Source organism: Scardinius erythrophthalmus (assembly GCF_964197995.2).
Source record: "Scardinius erythrophthalmus genome assembly, chromosome: 17".
Classification (NCBI taxonomy): domain Eukaryota; kingdom Metazoa; phylum Chordata; class Actinopteri; order Cypriniformes; family Leuciscidae; genus Scardinius; species Scardinius erythrophthalmus.
This window is the reverse complement of record NC_138237.1, coordinates 13,248,795-13,269,838: the sequence shown is the minus strand read 5'-3', so window position 1 is coordinate 13,269,838 and position 21,044 is coordinate 13,248,795. Positions and strand designations below refer to the sequence as shown.

Below are 21,044 nucleotides of genomic sequence, written 5' to 3'. Positions count from 1 at the left end.
TCATAAAAGTGCATCTATCCATCATAAAAGAGCATCTGTCCATCATAAAAGTGCATCTGTCCATCATAAAAGTGCATCTATCCATCATAAAAGAGCATCTGTCCATCATAAAAGTGCATCTATCCATCATAAAAGTGCATCTATCCATCATAAAAGTGCATGTGTCCATCATAAAAGTGCGTCTATCCATCATTAAAGTGCATCTATCCATCATAAAAGTGCATCTGTCCATCATAAAAGTGCATCTATCCATCATAAAAGAGCATCTGTCCATCATAAAAGTGCATCTATCATCATAAAAGTGCATCTATCCATCATAAAAGTGCATGTCTCCATCATAAAAGTGCATCTGTCCATCATAAAAGTGCATGTGTCCATCATAAAAGTGCGTCTATCCATCATAAAAGTGCATCTATCCATCATGAAAGTGCATCTGTCCATCATAAAAGTGCATCTATCCATCATAAAAGTGCATCTGTCCATCATAAAAGTGCATCTATCCATCATAAAAGTGCATGTGTCCATCATAAAAGTGTGTCTATCTATCATAAAAGTGCATCTATCCATCATAAAAGTGCATGTGTCCATCATAAAAGTGCATCTGTCCATCATAAAAGCATATCTATCCATCATAAAAGTGCATCTGTCAATCATAAAAGTGCATCTATCCATCATAAAAGCACATCTATCCATCATAAAAGTGCATCTATCCATCATAAAAGTGCATCTATCCATCATAAAAGTGCATCTGTCCATCATAAAAGTGCATCTGTCCATCATAAAAGCATATCTATCCATCATAAAAGTGCATCTATCCATCACAAAAGTGCATCTATCCATCATAAAAGTGCATCTATCCATCATAAAAGTGCATGTGCCAATCATAAAAGTGCGTCTATCCATCATAAAAGTGCATCTATCCATCACAAAAGTGCATCTATCCATCATAAAAGTGCATCTATCCATCATAAAAGTGCATCTGTCCATCATAAAAGTGCATCTATCCATCATAAAAGTGCGTCTATCCATCATAAAAGTGCGTCTATCCATCATAAAAGTGCATCTATCCATCATAAAAGTGCATCTGTCCATCATAAAAGTGCATCTATCCATCATAAAAGTGCATCTATCCATCATAAAAGTGCGTCTATCCATCATTAAAGTGCATCTGTCCATCATAAAAGTGCATCTATCCATCATAAAAGTGCATCTGTCCATCATAAAAGTACATCTATGATGGATAGACACACTTTTATGATAGATAGACACACTTTTATGATGGACACATGCACTTTTATGATGGATAGATGCACTTTTATGATGGACACATGCACTTTTATGATGGATAGATGCACTTTTATGATGGACAGATGCACTTTTATGATGGATAGATGCACTTTTATGATGGACAGATGCACTTTTATGATGGATAGATGCACTTTTATGATGGATAGACGCACTTTTATGATGGACACATGCACTTTTATGATGGGCAGATGCACTTTTATGATGGAGACATGCACTTTTATGATGGACAGATGCACTTTTATGATGGAGACATGCACTTTTATGATGGATAGATGCACTTTTATGATGGGCAGATGCTCTTTTATGATGGATAGATGCACTTTAATGATGGATAGACACACTTTTATGATGGACACATGCACTTTTATGATGGATAGATGCACTTTTATGATGGATAGATGCACTTTAATGATGGATAGACGTACTTTTATGATGGACACATGCACTTTTATGATGGATAGATGCACTTTTATGATGGACAGATGCACTTTTATGATGGATAGATGCACTTTAATGATGGATAGACGCACTTTTATGATGGACACATGCACTTTTATGATGGATAGATGCACTTTTATGATGGATAGATGCACTTTAATGATGGATAGACGTACTTTTATGATGGACACATGCACTTTTATGATGGATAGATGCACTTTTATGATGGACAGATGCACTTTTATGATGGATAGATGCACTTTAATGATGGATAGACGCACTTTTATGATGGACACATGCACTTTTATGATGGATAGATGCACTTTTATGATGGACAGATGCACTTTTATGATGGATAGATGCACTTTAATGATGGATAGATGCACTTTTATGATGGACACATGCACTTTTATGATGGATAGATGCACTTTTATGATGGATAGATGCACTTTTATGATGGACAGATGCACTTTTATGATGGATAGATGTACTTTTATGATGGATAGATACGCTTTTATGATGGACAGATGCACTTTTATGATGGACAGATGCACTTTGATGAAAAATATACCCATTGACTGTCATTATAAAGCTTGGAAGAGCCACGACACTTTTTAATATAACTCTGATTGTATTCTTCTGAAAGAAGAAAGTAATATACACCTAGGATGACGTCAGGGTAAGTAAATCATGGGCTAATTTTCCTTTTTGGGTGAACTATCCCTAGGACCATAGACATAAAATACAAATAGGACTACCAAATTGCCTATCACAGTTTTTGGCAAGTAAATCACGTGATGTGACACATCCTATTGACCCTGTTCACATTTCTGGGTTTCTCAGAAGTGTAAGGCATCATAGTTGGGTTAACTTCTATAGCAGTGAATGAAAGACTACATTAAATATATATTTTTGTGTTCCAATTTGCTCAAATAGCAAAAGAAAAACGCCACAACAGTGTTTTCACAACTTTCAAAAAGAGTAAAAAAATAGATAATGGCAGTCGGAAGAAAGAAAGTTGTCAACTTTGTCACAGCCGCGCTATTAGAAACACGCTTACAGCAGCGTTAACTAGTTTTTGTGTAAATAATACAAATATAGTGTTATATGCGTAATTATCTTTTATTATGACAGTATGTGGCAACATGTACGTTAAAAGCGCATCTTCTGCACTAAACAATAATATTGCAATATTCTAGACTCTTACACGTACCTAACGCCACACTTACACTACAGAAGACTGTAAAAAATATTTTTTTGTATTTTCAAATTACAAATTACTTGTATTTTAATTAAATACTTTTTGATGTATTTGTGCCCATCTCTGGTTAAAGGTTGTCAGAAGAACTGCTCCATAAATACTTTTAAACCTACTCCACACATGACTCCTGTGTGTTTTAGTCTTTCAGCATTTAGTTGTCAGTACCTTTGTCTCACACTCCAAACACCAGGACTGAACACTAACCAGCCTAAACCAAAATCCTCGAATCCCTTTTTTTTTATTTCAATAGAATAAATAAAGCTATCCCACTTGTGAAAGAATATTAGAAATAGACATTGCAATACAAATAATTGATATTGCATAAATATGCAAACGATATACTGTACATACAGAAACAGAGCAGTATACAATTAACACCAGTTAATGGTAAACTTCTTTCTTGGATCTTGTTTGAATTGACAGGCTATTATAGGCTTGACATTGAATTCCCTCTAAATGTGTTATGGGCCATGAGGACTGTCTGGTTAGTAAAAAAAAAATCAAAATATGATTTCATCCAGTAAAAGTTAACTTCACATGGTAATTAGTTTATTTTAACAACAACAAAGGGAAAAGAATGCTACCGATTACAAATGGAATGTTCAATATTTTTTTCTTTTTTTTTTTTGCCTACCTATGAATTAAGAGGCATTGTTAACTCTTACATTCTAATTACATGTACAATCAAGGCATCAGATGAAAGCTTATCTTCCACTCTTTCTAAAGGTGTGCTCAGTTTGTTTCTAGCATAAAGTATCAGGAAGATATGGCTCACGATTCATGAATATAATTAAACCGTTTTAGCATGTTTGGGTGATTCTGGGAGTTAAAGCCGAATTTGAGGTAACATTGTTTTGACCCTAATTACAAGTTTCCAGCAGCTTGTTGACCGGGTTGGCCACCCAGGTTGTGATCCTCAGACATCATAGATTTCATTTTTATATGACAACCTTTTACAGCAGCCCATGTCTGCTAAACCCCCTTTGCCCCCTGGGTATTCAATCGTTTTTTTGATTTAATATTGAAAGTAGAAAAATGAGAAAACAGTTCCTTTTTCGATTTTTCATTTTTTCCAAAAAACGAAAAACAAGAATTCAGCTTGATTTTTCGTTTTTCGTTTTGAGGTAGCAAAATTAATAAACAGCTGGAAAATTCGATTTCTACACGTGGGCGGGAATGAAACGCCCCTTTCCTCTGATTTGTCAGCAGAAGATCAAACTGTCCCGTCATCAGTTCTTCCTCAGTTCTGCACTGCAGAATTAGAGTCCGTTGTGTGGATTCTTAACGCGTTTATTGCAACTACATTTAATCTTTTTTTCATCAAACAACCAGACTAACGAATGGTTCGACACAACCCGTACTGGGAAATAAACTAGACAGGGCTTTCTTCTGTGTAGATATAAATTCACCTAACTTTATGCTTTGCATCAGCTCGGTATGCAGGGTAAATGACGGCTGTTAGCCTAACATGGTCGCCCTCGATCGGCCAGTAATTTTTTTTAAATAATAAATGTAGATATAGATAATCAATATAATTAGTTGTAAATTAAATATTTTAACACTTATAGAAAAAGAAAAGAATAATGCATTGACTATATATAGCCTAAGCCTAGGCTAAATTAACATAGTCAGTCTGAATGACAGTTCATGCGTTTATCTAACAACCGGAGAACAGAGAACAACAGAGATATTAAAATACATACTCTTCTGAGTTTTATAATGTAGGCCTTATTGTGTTTTATTAAAATGTATTAATTTATATCTCAAAGATGTGCGCTTGTGCGCAGTGCACTGGGTCATGTTGAGAGGGAAACAAACGCATTTTATTATTAGCCTATTCAGAAAAAGACCGGTAAATAAAATTCAACATTAACATTATAAACACTATTAATAAAATAGGCTATTTGTATGCGTATTTTACTTCCCCTTACCATTACTTCCCCTTTGACATTTGCATATGTCAAATCCTTAAATGAATGGTATTCAGAAAACAACAAGAATAAAAAATAAGTAGCCACGTATAATAAAAATATAACCTATAGCTTATAATAATAGCCTATTGTGTCCTTTATTATAAACAACATTTAGCCTGTTTTAAACGCCAAGCCTAAACAAATTTAGGCTATTTGAATCGAAACTGAAACTGTACCAACGTTGGTTTCGCGCATCTCGGTCCCAAGTTTCCATATTTGCAATGCAAAATTTGGATGCTAACTGTAAAGAAGGCTTTAAACTTCAGTCGAGTCCCAATATAGGCCAACACGTATAGGCTAAATCATCATCTTCACAGCATGGGAAATGAGTTTGGAATAACTGCTGTGCGGCACAGCCTTTATATTGTACAACAACAGACGAATTAAATTAAGCAGAATAACTTTTTATATATTTGGTTGACTGTGTTTTATTTTAATAATGAACAGGCTGCGATGTCAAGTTAGCAATGCCAGAAGTGAACTGATAATAGCCTATGTTGTGAGAGCGAGCGATGCGTCGGCGCCATCACTTGGATTTGTTGCTCAGCAGGGGAAATAACTTCGTTATTCGTTACTCTGTCATTCGAAACAGTAAAAATTTATATTTTTATTTGTGTACATTCAAAATGACTACAAAATGTCATGCCTTTGAAAAATAAAGAAAACAACATGATTTCTACTTTAGTGCGTCTCAGTCTCCTTGAACATCTTTCTGGCGCACACCAAAAATGAACCAAAATAGAGTGAATAGCCTTCGGACGCGCCTACTTTTCAAAGTCAACATTTAGATTATTTGAAGTAAAATGTATTATATAGTCACTTAGGAATAAAACTCAGCGTGGTTCATGATAAAAAAAAGTACAGTTCGGAAAATATGAAAATAGCAAACCCCTGGCACTTGAGAACTCTGGTCTACAAAGAAGAAAGCCCCGTCTAGTCTATTCCCCAGTACGGGTTGTGTCGAGCCATTCATTAGTCTCGTTGATGGAAAACATGAAAAAGTTGAAATAAACGCGTTAAGAATCCACACAACGGAGGAGTCTTATTCTGCAGTGCAGAACTGAGGAAGAACTGATGACGGGACAGTTTGATCTTCGGCTGACAAATCAGAGGAAAGGGGCGTTTCATTCCCGCCCACGTGTAGAAATCGAATTTTCCAGCTGTTTATTAATTTTGCTACCTCAGAACGAAAAACGAAAAATCAAGCTGAATTCTTGTTTTTCGTTTTTTGGAAAAAATGAAAAATCGAAAAAGGAACTGTTTTCTCATTTTTCTACTTTCAATATTAAATCAAAAAACGATTGAACGAATGATACACGGATTCAATACTATGGAAATAGTACTTTAAATCCTTTTTTAGCAGATTCCTCCCCCTATAGGCGGTGTTGTTTCGCATTTTACAAAATTTACTGCACTATTTTGTAATCAAATGTTTTCTAATCTTAACAAAACCTATTGTTGGAAAGGTCTGAAACTCAAGGTTTCACATTTGGCCACTGTTTTGTGAAAGAAGTGATATTGTGACAGAAATGTATTAATTTATGTCAGTAGAGCACATAAAAATTCAGTGTACTGTTAGTTTCATCCTGTTTCCCAAATTCTTACAGGAGCCTAAGTTTTTGTGATATCAAATTGTTTAGACATAGGGCCTAGGTTTGGTTTCTAGCAAGTCCCAATTATTATTTAGTAAAATATATATTTTGTATAATATATAAAATGTTTAGTGAAGTATATTTACTTCACTGTAAACATAAACTTATTCTTTGCCCTAGGGCTGTATTCCAAAGCATTCATGAATTGCAACTATTTTCAGAATGCATTTCACCTCTTTACTCAAAGAGTTAACAGGTTAAAGGGAAATTTACTCTCTGGGTTTATCTAGGATGCTTTTTTCACCATAATAACTCCCTGTGGCCTGTAAGTTATACAGAAGACTTTCTAATTAAATTGAACAAAAGAGGCTATTTAGATTAAATCAGTGCATCCAAACATCCAAGCATAATGTTTTTTTTCTTTTGGGAACGGTCTAGTGGGGCTCAGTTCATCAGTCAATTGTACGTCTGGAAAGCTGCCAACAGGAAGTGCCCTCTTGTGCTTTATCTGTAAGTTAGTGTGTAAAGGCATTGCAAAGGTTGATTGAGGTTCAGCAACGCTAATTATTACGTACGAAATGATGTGTGTGAATGTTCAGTTATGAATAAGTCATTTCTAATTTTGGAGTCTTGAAAGCCTATTTTACAGGTCTTTTGAATATTTGAGTGAGTGCAGAGTGAGTCGCTATCACTGCGTGTTTTTTTTCTTCCTCTGCAGTTCCATGATGCTCCTAAACCGTATGAGGACATGTTGAAGTGGCTTAACATCATCTTCACGGCTCTCTTCACACTGGAGTGCATTCTCAAGGTCATCGCCTTCGGCCCTCTGGTGAGAGTGGAGAGACTCTGATAACACTTACCTTTTATCATTACACTCAGTGTTTGATACTAAACTAGTATCCCAATCCACATATAACACAATTATGCACAGCAAAGTCAGTTTACAAAAATGTCTGGATCCGTTCACACAGCACGGTTTTCCGTGAATGCGGTTGTGATTCCTGAAAATGAACGGGTGTGTGTTCGGTGATATAATGCATTTGTCACTCCCGCAAATAATTACCTACAGTAGTTCTGGCATGAAACTCTATATGACGTAGGCCAGGGATTTAAAGTCTTCTAATTTCGTTCATGCCACTGCTTTCCTCATCAGTCTTGTTGGGAATGTTGAGGCTGTTTCATCCGATTTAATACTCGTTAAACCATCGAGTGATTTGTGGTTTGTAACAGAGAGGTGTCTTTCGAATTGAAACGCTTCCCACTGGTTGTCGCAACGCTGTTTAATATTAGTGTCCGGGACCGGGAGTAAACTCAACTCCGTGCTGGGCCGTGTTGAAACAACTAGTGAAACAACTGAAAACAGAACTATTTGTTGTTACTGCCCTGACCGAGAAACCGCAACCGAATAGTTTTAGACCTTTATGCAAGCGCGTTTAGAAAGAATCGAACCAAAAGAATGATTCATTCACAAATGATTTGTATCGCTGGTTCAGTCGACATAAATTCGGGACACATATAATAACTGCTGAAATATTCACACGTAAAACTTTTCTCCCGTCAATCGGAGCGAGTATCAAACTATTTTAGCCACACCGTCAGGAAAAGAGGAGGAGGGAGGTTGGTGCCGTCAGGCCGGATGGAGATGATTGGCGGGCCGCCAGTTGAATAGCCCTTACGTAGGCTGATAGGTCCTTAAAGGAATAAGGAAATTCTGTCATCATTTACTCACCCTCAAGTTGTTTCAAACCTGTATGAATTTATTTCTTCTGCTGAACACAAAAGAAGATATTTTGAAGAATGTCGATAACCAAACAGTTGATGGACCCCATTGACTTCCATTGTATTTTTTTTCCGACTGAGCGTTTAGATAAGGGGGATAGGGCAACCCTTGGGCAGAATAAACTGGTAGGCTAGTTTGACCCAAAGTTGAGAGGAACTGAAAAAAAGTGAGAGTATGAATGACTGATTTGAGTGAAAAAGCGGTGCTCTGTCGGTTGATTGACCAGCCTACAGGGCCGTCAGTAGCGCAAGAACTGTGAAATCAGTGAGAGGCTAATGACGGCCCTGTGGGTGAGAAGAATGTGTAAGTGTTAGTGTGGTTGTGTGTACGGTATGAGCAATGCATCATAAATCTCTCTTCAGTGCCGGATGGTCTGACCTGCAGCAGAAGGTCTCATCTCAAGCTCCATTTCCATTTATGAGGCTCATTTATTAAGAAGCTTTTCTGGTGCGTGACGCTTACGTTTACCTCACCTGTTTGGAGCCTGGGGTTGATGAATGGGTCTCGCTCATGTTGTTCTGTCCTCGATCCATGTCTAGCAGCAGTCGACTAATCTTTGCGGCGTTCATGAGAGACATGGACCCAAGGCTAAGACACCTGACAGACCGTCCTGCCATGAAAGATCTATTACATGACTCTGCAATGTCTGCATTTTAGGCTGCCTGTTTTTGTGTGTCACATTTTCCTCACTAGAATAGTAAAAGCTTTTAAAACTGTCTAGTGTTTTCACAAGTAAAATCAGTCCATACTCAACCTAAATCGATCTAAAAATGCCCAAAGTTGTCTCTAAGGATTTAGCCTGGCTAACGTCAGACCTCGTCTCATTGAGACGTGGTCTGGGAACCACATGTTCATTTTCTCGTATTTGAGGCGTGGTTTACGAATGCCCAGAGCCGTTTATTGGGCGCTACGAATGTCTATCAAATGCGCCCGTAAGTAGCTCATAGCCAATCGTTTCAATTATACCAGATGACGTATGTAGAGAGACAGAAATTCGACGAGGAAGAAGACGAAATAAACTTGCGTTCTAAACTACTTAGAACACTATCTAAGGCTGCATCGAAAGGTAACTTCGCATCTGATGCCATGTTGGATCCATAGATATAAACAAACTGCTTCGGTGTGTCGCATAGACGTCGTCATCGTCTTGCTCCCTCCCCGTTCTGTGATTGGTCCCCTCGCTGAGGCGAAAATCTGGTCCATGGTATCCAGGCTGCCTAGCAGCGTGAATAAAATCGCGTTGCGCTCAAGGCAGCATGGGGAAACCAAGGCTACTAAGCATTAGGAATAAGTGTAGATTTAAAGTGGGGTCATTATAAATGAATAATTCACAAAATGTAGCTCTGCTGAAAATCTACTACTGTACATCAACACATGCCTTTTAACCCAGCATTATAACCGAAATCGAATCTCAAAAGTGACTCATTTTGAATGACAGAAACTCCACATGGCACATAAATAACACTCTTTATGGGATATTTGTCTAATTCGACTGATTTCATCAGAGTTGCATGTTTTTCTCAATGTGTGCAGAATTACCTGAAGGAGGCATGGAACATTTTTGACTTTGTTACTGTTCTGGGGAGCATCACAGACATTCTGGTTACTGAGATCAAGGTGAGTCATCAAAGAAACACATCAAAGTTTTTGAGAACCAAAATTCAAAGGTATTTAAAAGTAAAATCATTTTAAATCTCAACACATATATGATAGATGTTATAAATTATGTAGCTATCTTACCGCAGTGGATGTTCCAGATGAGAAACTCTTGAAGCTTAACTTTGTCTCTTTGTGAGCTTTCAGCGTTTATTTTTTGTGTCGCATTTGTGTTGCACTTTTAGTCTGTTTTCAGTTTGTCTTTGGTTAAAATCGTGGGGACAGGGTTCCATTGAAAACCTGGAAACATTAGGAAAATTGGTCAAAAATGGTCAAAAGTTATGGATTTTTTCCTTAATATCTTCTATTCTAATATCTTATATTCTCATTCTGCTCAGTCCTAAATATTTTTTTAGGTCCCACTTTATATTAAGTGGCTTTAAGTACTATGTACTTACATGTTGAAATTAATAATTTGATACAATGTACTTATTGTGTAACTACATATTTTTACATTGTACTTACATTTTAAAAATTCCTGCATGTAATTACAGCTGTAATTAATTTATGTAATTACACAGTTGACCCTTCCCTTACACCTTAAACCTACCCAATCCACCACACCTGTCCCTAACCTTACCTGTATCACACCTCAATAGCAGCAAAAGTGTTTTACCATACAACATGAACACAATAAGTACATTGTACTTATTTTTTGATGTAAGTACATAGTACTTAACGCCACTTAATATTTTATATTAATTTAGGACTATATATATATATATATATATATACTCTAAACTGGACTGTATTTACATTTAAATATAGTATATTTCGTGAATCAAAAATGGGCCATTCAAAACTGATTCGCTCCTTGCAAAATTTCCACTAGATGATTTCAAATGAATTTGGTTTAGAACTTAGACCTGTTGTAAGACCAAATCATCTGCTGAAGATGACAATCCGGAGATCTCCCCCAATGCCTTTTGACAGCCGCGTCTCTGCGTGTAGGAGACGGACTCCGGCCTCTCCTAACGATTTCACTGTGACTCTTATTTTCATGCTAAATCTCTGTTGGCACCTGTCCCCTTCCTTTCCCCAACGGACTGCACAGACGGTAAGTGGCTTCATCGCTCCTGCACTGCTTGTCTTCATCCAAACCTCTCCTCCTGTCAAACATCTTTATGCTAATTTTGAATGCTCACCTTTTTACCTGCTGAGATCAGGCTTGACTATTTTCGAACTTGTTCAATCCAGCACCAGGCTTGGATGTGAAGGGTGGGGGGGGGGGGGGTGATTTGTAAGGTCTATTCACTGTAGCCATGTTTCCATCCACATATTTGTATGCAAATTTTGGGATTATCACATAAAATACGCTGTATGGAAACACCAATGTGTGCATGAATTCTAAATATGCACTTAAAAATATGATAATTTTTTCATGCAATGAAAAGACATGCACATAAACTATGCTGGAAACACATTTACTGAATAAATCCCTTGATGCGCAACATACAAAAAAAAAAAAAAAACTCACGTGACTTAGCCTCAGCAGTGGATGTGATTGGATAACTGGATTAACCAGAGGATCACTTTCATTGCACAGCATCTCAATGTTGTTTTAGTTATTCTGAAAGGCCTGAGCCAAAATCTGTCATCAAAATGATTTGGTATAATGACCTCCCAGAACTCTCACATGAGTTACGTTCACAAACACATCTGAACGCGTTCGTCTGCACTCTCTGAGGCGCAAGCAAATTATAATGTAGGATTGTGAAGTGATGATTTTTTTCTTTTGAACGGTGCTTTATTTGCAGATGTTTTTGCTATATTACAATTTTGTGCACACTGTAAGTTAAATTTGCAAAGGTGGATGGAAACATAGCCAATGACGAATAAATGTTCCCTATATTTACCCCCTTTTCCAGTATTGAAAGAGTAGGGATGGGTGGTATGTGTATGGGCAATATATACTGTGAAGTCTCGGGTCAATTGTTATGAATCATTTTCCATTGGTTTGTGTCTGTCAAGTTCCAAATAATAAACTGAAAATCTAAAATATATTAAAATATTGAAGTATTGTTACATTTATTTTGTTACTGTGATATAAGATTTTGGTCATATCGCCCATCCCTAATGGATAAAAGCATGTTCATGCAAGACTATTCATGCATCATAACCAGACTATCAACAACATTGTCCTGCATGAGACTAACTAGTTTTAATACCTTATCAATAACAGATGCTGACACTCTGACTGACTGAGGATGCGTCCTCGTCTCGGGTTCAGATACAGCACCAGTGATGCGGCTCTGATCTTTCTTTCTTTCTTTCTTTCTTGTATCCAGGATAAGAGGATTAATCTGAGTTTCCTGAGACTCTTCCGGGCCGCTCGTCTCATTAAACTCCTCCGGCAGGGCTACACCATTCGCATTCTCCTCTGGACCTTCGTTCAGTCATTTAAGGTCAGACCCTAACCCTTGACTTTACTCTGACAACTTAGATTGTTGTAAACAATCCAACAATCCAACATTAATTGTAAACAATAATTCCCATGTTCAAGCTTTATTTATATATATATATATATATATATATATATATATATATATATATATATATATATATATATATATATATATATATATATATATATATATATATATATTCTTACATTATTTCTTATATCATTATTGTACATTCAAAGAATATGCCTTTTTAAAACCATTATCTTACATTATCAACACTTTTTATGAACAGATAATAACATTGTATAATAAATTCTTATTATCTTTTCCTGAGTAGATCAGATGCATCAGAATCAGTCTAATGTTGCTTTTAAGATTTCTGTTTGTCTCTAAAACAACTGTATTTTGTCCTCAGGCTCTGCCGTATGTGTGTCTCCTCATTGCAATGCTATTCTTCATTTACGCCATCATCGGGATGCAGGTGAGATCCAGAGAGCTTTAAACGCCTCTGTTGCTTTCTCATAAACATTATCCTTCATGCAACCTTTCCATCTGAGCCTGTTACACCAGTGGATCTCATCACCAGAGCTTCTACACGCGTCACGCTTCACGTTTAACAGCTTCAACGAGATAAACAGAGTATTGATCTTGGGTTTATTGAGAATGAACCCGGTAAGCAAAGTGATACGTTTAACCATAAGTGTTTTGCATGAGCAGGTGGTGTTTTTCCATATGAAAGCTTCTTTATGAAAAAGAGGCCATTGTTCTAATGTAACGGACTGATCTCTTCTTTAAGTTTGATTGCTCGTTTAAGGGCGCACAGGCAATCTCCCAGATTGTGTTGGGAATGATGGCGCCTGCCATCTAGTAGATTAGGACTGCATTGTAAATCAATGCTAATTGTATCCTGTAAGACTGGGGAAATAACATCATCAGTAAGCCATGTAATCAACTGTACGCTTGGAACTCCTACCGCCAACTGTGTGTTCACTCCATCATTCAGCATAAAACGCGCCTTTGAACCAGTCTTTTGCAGCCTTTCTAGTATTTTTATAGGAGGATTTGAATAATAATCCTATTAGATTCATGTTTAAAGTTTAAGCTTTATTTACACCATGTGACATGCTGTTGATTAGCACAGACAATTTCACATCCTTTACTCTGTGCTTATCTTGTAATGAAAATATTTGGGGCTAGACATTTCAAAGTGTTTTAAATCATAAATGTGAAGCTTATATTTTTGCTAAATTAAACTAAACCGTTTTGTTACACTACCATTAAAAAGTTAATAAGATTTTTTTTTTAAAGAAATCAATACTTTTATTCAACAAGTATGTTTTAAATTGATTAAAAAAGTGACAGTGTTCTTTCTATTCATCAAAGAATATTGAAAAAATATCAGTTTCCAGAAAGAATAGTATGCAGTATAACAGTAGTGGCTGCTGAAAATTCAGTTTTACCATCACAGGTATAAATTACATTTTAAATTATATATATAAAAAAGAAAAACGATTTTAAATTGTAATATTATTTCACAATATGACTGTTTTGCCTGGAAAGTTTTGAACAGTCATGTGCATTAATACTTGAACATAAGTGTGTTATTTTAGTTGTCATTTCGTATTTGCAAATTTTGCACTAGGTGTGTGAACGTATTTCCTGTAAATTCTCCCTTTGTGCAAATATATGCAGGGTTTACTGACTTTACATGGTCATGAAAAGACATTTGGACATAACTTGGCACAAAATGTTTCAGACAAGTCAGTTATTTTAGAAATAATCGAAAGCACACTCTTAGCAGTGGGTTTTAAATGCTATTCTTGATAGCAGAAATGTGTATAAATAGTATGCCACCCTAAAAGATGATCCAACCTTAGTCACTGGATGTACTTTCATAATGTATGCGGATGACAGATTATTGTGATTTGTTTGACTGTCTGTCAGTGCATTACAACTCTGTAGATTTGAGTGAGTCAGTGTGTTTATTTACGTGTCTGCTGTCTGCCATAAAGTCATACAATTCATAAGCATGAGTCAGAGTTTGCGCAATATGTGTATGTGGCCTTGTTAATACTGCAGATGCTTACTGTAACATGCCTTCCAGGCAGTCTGAATTATTGACACTCCCTGCAGGTATTTTCATGAAGCTCCAATAGGAAAGTGGACACATTGTGCTTTGTTTCTTTTCCGTTGTAATTCATCCAAAATTAGAATGCTGATGTGCTTTTCTCTCCGTGTCAGGTGTTTGGTAACATCAAGTTGACAGAGGAGTCGGCTATCAATCATCATAATAACTTCCAAACCTTTTTTCAGGCCCTCATGTTGTTGTTCAGGTAAAGCGATTGTTTGATCTCTTCCTAAAATATCAACTCTCACAGCTTTTGCAATGCAGTGCAAGTGAAGCCAAAGTTTGTGTGCATGTATGTTACAGGAGTGCTACAGGGGAAGGTTGGCATGATATCATGCTGGCTTGTTTGAGTGAAAGGCTATGTGAAGATGGGTCTGGCTACAGTGGAAAGGAGTGTGGCAGTGATTTCGCTTACTTCTACTTTGTCTCTTTCATCTTCCTTTGTTCTTTCCTGGTTAGTGGAGCACATCTCACATTCAAACAGATGTACATGAAAATAAAAATTCTGTCATTATTGTTTCAAACCTTTCTTCCTTGAAACACAAGTTATTTATCTCTCTAAGCTGCTCTTTTAAATACAATGAAAGTGAATGGTGACCATGGCTGTTAAGTGAGGCTTTCAGCAGATAAGGCCTTCAATTTCTCACACATACTTTAAGGCTTCAGAGCACTTGAAATTAAGTGCAAGAGTAATGTTGACCAATTCAATTATGCTTTTGAGGTTCTTTTTTTTGGAACTTGACAACCCCTGGTCCCCATCCAATTTCATTGTATAAAAAAGAGCAGCTCAGACATTTTGCTAAAGTTCTCCTTTAGTGCTCCACAGGGAAATAATGTCATGAGTTTGGAAAGACATTTTGTTTTTGGTTAAACTATCCCTTTCAGCAGTCTTCCATGATCTTACTTGGACATAACATCCTAATCCATACAGATATCTACCAAGTGGCCAAAAATGGATTCATGTATTAACTACTTGTCTGTTCATTCAACACTATCGTTCCAAAGTATGTGGTCAATATAAAGAATAAAAGAAAGTAACACAATTCTTCAGCAAAGACGCATTAAATTGATCAAAAGTGACATTAAAGAAATTTTCTATTTCAAATAAATGCTGTTCTTTTACACTTTCTATTCATCAAAGAATCTTGGGAAGCCATGTATTACAATTTCCATAAAAATATTAAGCAGCACAACTGCTTTCAACTGTGAAATAAAGCAGCAAATTAGCATATTAGAATGATTTCTGTATTGCTGCTGAAAACTCAGTTTTGCCAGCACAGGAATAAATTACATTTTAAAGTGTAATAAAATAGAAATCGAATAGAATATTTTACAATATTACTGTATTTTTAAACAAATAAGCAGCCTTGGTGAGCATAAATGACTTTTTTCAAAAACAAAAATGTAACCAACCCCAACCTTTTGATCGGTAATATATATGCACAAACAAAACACTTACAGTACTCAAAACATAATAACGCCTAGAGTGCATTAGATTTAATCAGTGCAAACTTCCTTTATGTCTAGCCAACACTTGTAAAATTAAAACAAAATCTGTCTAGCCAACACTTGTAAAATTAAAACAAAATCTGTTGTCTTGTTTTGCATAATTCTGATTGATATTTCACCTTCTATTTTTCATAATCCTTCCTCTATCCCACAACCACCAGATGCTGAATCTGTTTGTCGCTGTCATCATGGATAACTTTGAGTACCTGACACGTGACGCTTCTATTCTCGGGCCTCATCACCTCGACGAGTTCATCCGCGTCTGGGCTGAGTACGACCCTGCCGCCTGGTGCGTATCTCTCCTCCACTGTGACACCTCAGTTAGTGCCACTTTAAAAGAATGTGACAGCTAAAGTCTAAGTGATTGAAAGATGCTGGCTTAAGAGGGTCTGCCACAGGTGTCTGATTTACTCATGGCCTCAAGTCACATGAATCCCATTTTACTGTGCGACCATGGCTAACATCAAATCCTCAAGCTTTGTCTATGCTGAGGAATTCAAATCTTTGCACGCCATCCACTTTTTAGTCTTGAGCAGAACGGATTTAAATCCTATCCTCTCTGTCAGTGTAATCCATTCTAACTGAGCTGAGCGTAGTTATCTCAATAAGCATGACGTCTTTGGATACATGTATTGACGGAATATGGAAAGAAATGTATTAAAATGTGTCTTTTTAATCCATATCTGTTTTTTGCAGTGGAAGGATACGCTATATGGATATGTACAATTTGTTGCGCATAATCTCACCCCCCCTCGGTTTAGGAAAGAAGTGCCCTAATAGGGTGGCATACAAGGTTTGAAAACCTACACACCTTCCCTCTAGAGGGCGGTGCTGTAAAAACAAATGTCCGTAAAATGCCTGATGTCTGATGGGATTATACTCCCCCCCTCTTCCCTTACTAATTTGTAATATGGGTAACCATGGTAACCAGGATACAAAGCCAAATGCTAAATCCATCATCCCAAACTAATCCCATATGTTCACAATGCACATTTCTATCTGGCTTGTTGTAAATATTGATATACTAGAGCAGCTTTTATTTGCTCGGTTAATACTGTGCTTAAAATTAGGCCAAATATTAGCTTTGCTCCTGAGTATCTGATTGGTTATCCGTGGTTGCGTCCTAGCATGCAAGGACGGAAGCTCCAGACTGAAGCCCCTCAGCCCAAACCCATCATGCCATGTTCTTCATCCCTGGATCACCGACAGCCTGTAGCTACAAAAGCAGCTGTAGCTACGTGATCCATCCGTCCTTCCGAGACAGGATGGCATCGGATACCCTTGACCTTCCTTCAGAATCCTTAATAACGATGCTTTTTTTGTTCCTTTTCCTTTCTTTCTTTCATTCACATCACATTTCCTTCATGTACTCCACTACCTCTTCCCTCTCCTTTTCTTGTCTGTGTGACTTTTGAACTCTGGGTGTCGCCCCTGTGAAGTGGACGCATGTCCTACCTCGATATGTACGAGATGTTTCGCCACATGTCCCCTCCGCTAGGTTTGGGAAAGAAATGTCCTCCACGAATCGCCTACAAGGTAGATCCCGTCCCCCTGACCTTTCTTTGGCTCCTCCTCTGTCCTCTCATTGGCTGATGTGGCTGTCAGTCAGTGTTCTAATTGTGGAAGTGTTTTCTCGTGTGTGTTTCGTGTTGTGCTTTTTTTGCTTCTTTTGATCTTACTGATGTTCTCAAATTTCTAGATTTACGGGCTGTTTACACGACACCGTTTTCAACTAAAAACGTAAAACTTTTCATGCATTTTGGTCGTTCATTCACACGACAACGGCGTTTTGGGTGCCTGAAAATGCAAACTTTTGAAAACGGGTTTCAAAGTGCAAGTTTTTGAAAACTGTCTCTGTGTAAACAGCAAATACGCGAATCTCTGAAGACGATGACGTCATGCACATGCGTATTACGTGTTCAGCCTATAGTGTTTCATCGCCATCTAATGGCCTGGCAGCAGAATACAGGGTTTTAGCGCGGAAAAGAAGAAGTCTCTGATACTCACTAAGGTTGAAACGTTTCTTAGAAGGCAGAATACTGGCAGGCAGCGTGTGTGTCTTGAGCATGCCCTTAAAATGCTGTCCTGATTGGCAGCTTAATAGATTTTGAAACAGAACAAATGTAGACAGTAGAATAAATACACAGTAAGCACTGAATGTCCTGAGGCACCTGCAGCTATACTAAAATTGTTGCATCGTGTAAGAGAAAGTAAAGAATAGTTTGGGGTGGGGATGAGAAAATCTGAAAAATCAAAACGTCACTGGTCCAGGGCTGTCTGTTTTAGTCGCAGGCCGTTGTGCCACTTTGAGAGCTGCCTCCGAGTCAATAAGTTTACACACCCTGTTCCAGCTGTCTGAATGGGTAACGTTCAAGACACGCGTCCGTGGCTGTCTGCTGAGCTACTCTCTGAGGCCACACAGTCTGCGTGATGTTGAGACGTTCTCCAGCGAGCTCTAAATAGAACAAAACCCCCCACCCCCCACATCAGAGCACTGAATCAACAGGGAGGAAAGAGCGAAAGCTTGCTGTAGATGTGCTCAGTGGAGCGTCCTTTCTTCCTTTCTCTTTTTTTATTGGTAGTTGTTGTGGAAACATGTCTTCACTGGCCTACGCTCTCTAATGAAGGCAGAGTGTTGTCCCTGTGCATGATTTTACGCTCTTACACACTACACCACAGAAACAATTCTTTGTTTATTTTGCATCTGTTTTCTTTTCAACTCTGTTTTCAATTGCCACTGGGTGTGTTAATGTGTGAAGCGTTTGCTCTGATTTCAGCTTGAGTGATGTGTTTGTGTGATGGGTGCTGTTCGTGGCTCTTGGTTTTGGTTGGTCAGCATGCATCTTTTCTCTGGTCATCATCCTCTCTGAAGGTCATCGATGACTCTGCGAAAACACAAGAAAAGCAGCCCATTAACACCTCATGTTTCAGTGCACATTAACAAATGCATTCTCGACGTGGACAGTAGTCGAAGCTGGCCGCGTACAGAGACCTCAGACACAAAGGACTAAAGTGGTTTGATTTTTACAAATTCTGTCAAGAACAAATTCCGGTCATGTTTTAAATAATAATTTGCGTAAATAATAATTTGAGAAGCTGAAGTGCATTGTGTCTTTATTTTCATGACAATCAAGCACAAACACATCCCTCTAATATATATTACAAAAATTATATTGACATTATTAAGTTTTGATACATCTTGTTACTGTTTGTTGTAGCTGAATTTAATTCAATTTTGTGGTTTTAGTTTAAAAATAAATGTTATGTATTGGTAGGATGAGTTATTGAGTTTTAAATTTGTTTTAAAAAGACTTAATTATTATATATGCCAAATATCTCTCTATATATATATATTTATTTGGTTGTTTATTGCTTTTGATTTGGGGTGAAATATGTATTCCATGTGAAAAATGGAATACTATATCATTACGTGCAGACATATACATTGATTTCAGTGTGTTTATATAAACAAAAAGCTGATGATTAAAAACTAAAATCTAAAATATTAACAGTGATTTTAAAATCGTTCCAGGTTTTTTAAATTTTTCTGATATTGAAGTCCAAATACCGTTAAAGGGATAGTTTACTTTGAAATAAAATGTTGGTATGTTTTAGCTTACCTCAAGGGCATCTAAGATGTAGGTGTCTTTTTTTCCGCAGTAGTTTCAATTTTGATGTTTTTAAGTCAAACCGTTCTTGTCTGTCAGTCATATAATGCAGGTCTATGGTCACTGTCTCAAAGAGCATGCACAGAGAAGTCCAAATTAAACAATTCCCCATCGTAAGTACACACTGATGGCCTAAGACACGAAACGAGCGGTTTGTGTGAGAAAATGAACAGTATTTATATAGTTTTTACCTCTTGTAAACTTTCCGGCGCTTGCGCAGACTAAGCCAGAACGCGCGCACACGTCACACACCAGGAAGCGCACGCGCCCTCAGATCACCTGGACGTGGTTGTGTAGAGGTAAAAACTATATAAATACTGTTCGTTTTCTCACACAAACCGCTCGTTTCGTGTCTTAGGCCATCAATGTGTACAGTACTTATGATGGGGAATTGTTTAATTTGGACTTAATTTGCATGCTCTTTGAGACAGTGACCATAGACCTGCATTACATGACTGACAGACAAGAATGGTTTGACCTAAAAATATCAAAATTTAAACTACTGCGGAAACAAAGACACCTACATCTTGGATGCCCTTGAGGTAAGCTAAAACATACCAAAATTTAATTTCAAAGTGAACTATCCCTTTAAAAGGTGTTCAATTGCAAAGTGGAATTGGAGCAATTGGCAAAAAAAAACAAAAAACAATCTGCGCAGTTTTTGCTCAAGGTGTTAACATGATCACATGAACACATCATCAGGTTATTAAGCATAATCAGTGTATTGGTCGAGCATGTAACCGCACTTACTGAGAAACCTGTAAACCTCCACAGTGAAACAGCTTTACTCTCTGCCACCTGGAGAAATGCAGCAAAACATCCTCCATCTCCAACATCACTCATTCTCTCCACAGCACCTGCATGAAATATATACACTCTTCTTCCTCTCATCATTTAAATGTCCTGATGAGACAATTTGTGTGCTGAGATCGTCGTTACTCTCCCTCAGCATGCAAACTCCTCCTGACGTGTGTTATTTTTGTATCCCCCAGTCATGTGTAATATTAATCACACACTATCTGTGTTTGGACTCCACAGCGGTTGGTGAGGATGAACATGCCCATAGCTGAAGACAACACGGTTCACTTTACCTCCACTTTAATGGCTCTCATTCGGACCGCCCTGGAGATTAAACTGGCTTCAGGTGAGTGTCCGGCAGGGAACTACAATATGTCAAAAGCTCTTATAACTGTCCATCTACTCCAGCAGGCTTTTCACCAGTCACTGCTTTGTTTCATCAGCCTAATTTAATTTAACACACCGTATTTAAAAACATTACAAATTAACTGAATGATGATTTCCCCTCAGACTTTGACTTTTATTCAG

The 21,044-nt window shown here is 37.4% G+C and overlaps 1 protein-coding gene across 1 annotated transcript in view; it reads left to right on the top strand.

Moving 5' to 3' along the window:
* Nucleotides 1–21,044, top strand: part of cacna1bb (calcium channel, voltage-dependent, N type, alpha 1B subunit, b) — a gene marked incomplete at its 5' end in the record, with an annotated part of 156,599 nt that overhangs the window by 124,532 nt on the left and 11,023 nt on the right. The window contains 9 exons of the mRNA XM_081389983.1: nt 7,291–7,401; nt 9,886–9,969; nt 12,297–12,413; nt 12,829–12,894; nt 14,655–14,746; nt 14,845–14,995; nt 16,212–16,339; nt 17,490–17,586; nt 20,757–20,862. Of these exons, the coding sequence (XP_081246109.1) occupies nt 7,291–7,401; nt 9,886–9,969; nt 12,297–12,413; nt 12,829–12,894; nt 14,655–14,746; nt 14,845–14,995; nt 16,212–16,339; nt 17,490–17,586; nt 20,757–20,862 (952 nt within the window). The remainder of the gene's footprint in view (nt 1–7,290; nt 7,402–9,885; nt 9,970–12,296; nt 12,414–12,828; nt 12,895–14,654; nt 14,747–14,844; nt 14,996–16,211; nt 16,340–17,489; nt 17,587–20,756; nt 20,863–21,044) is intronic.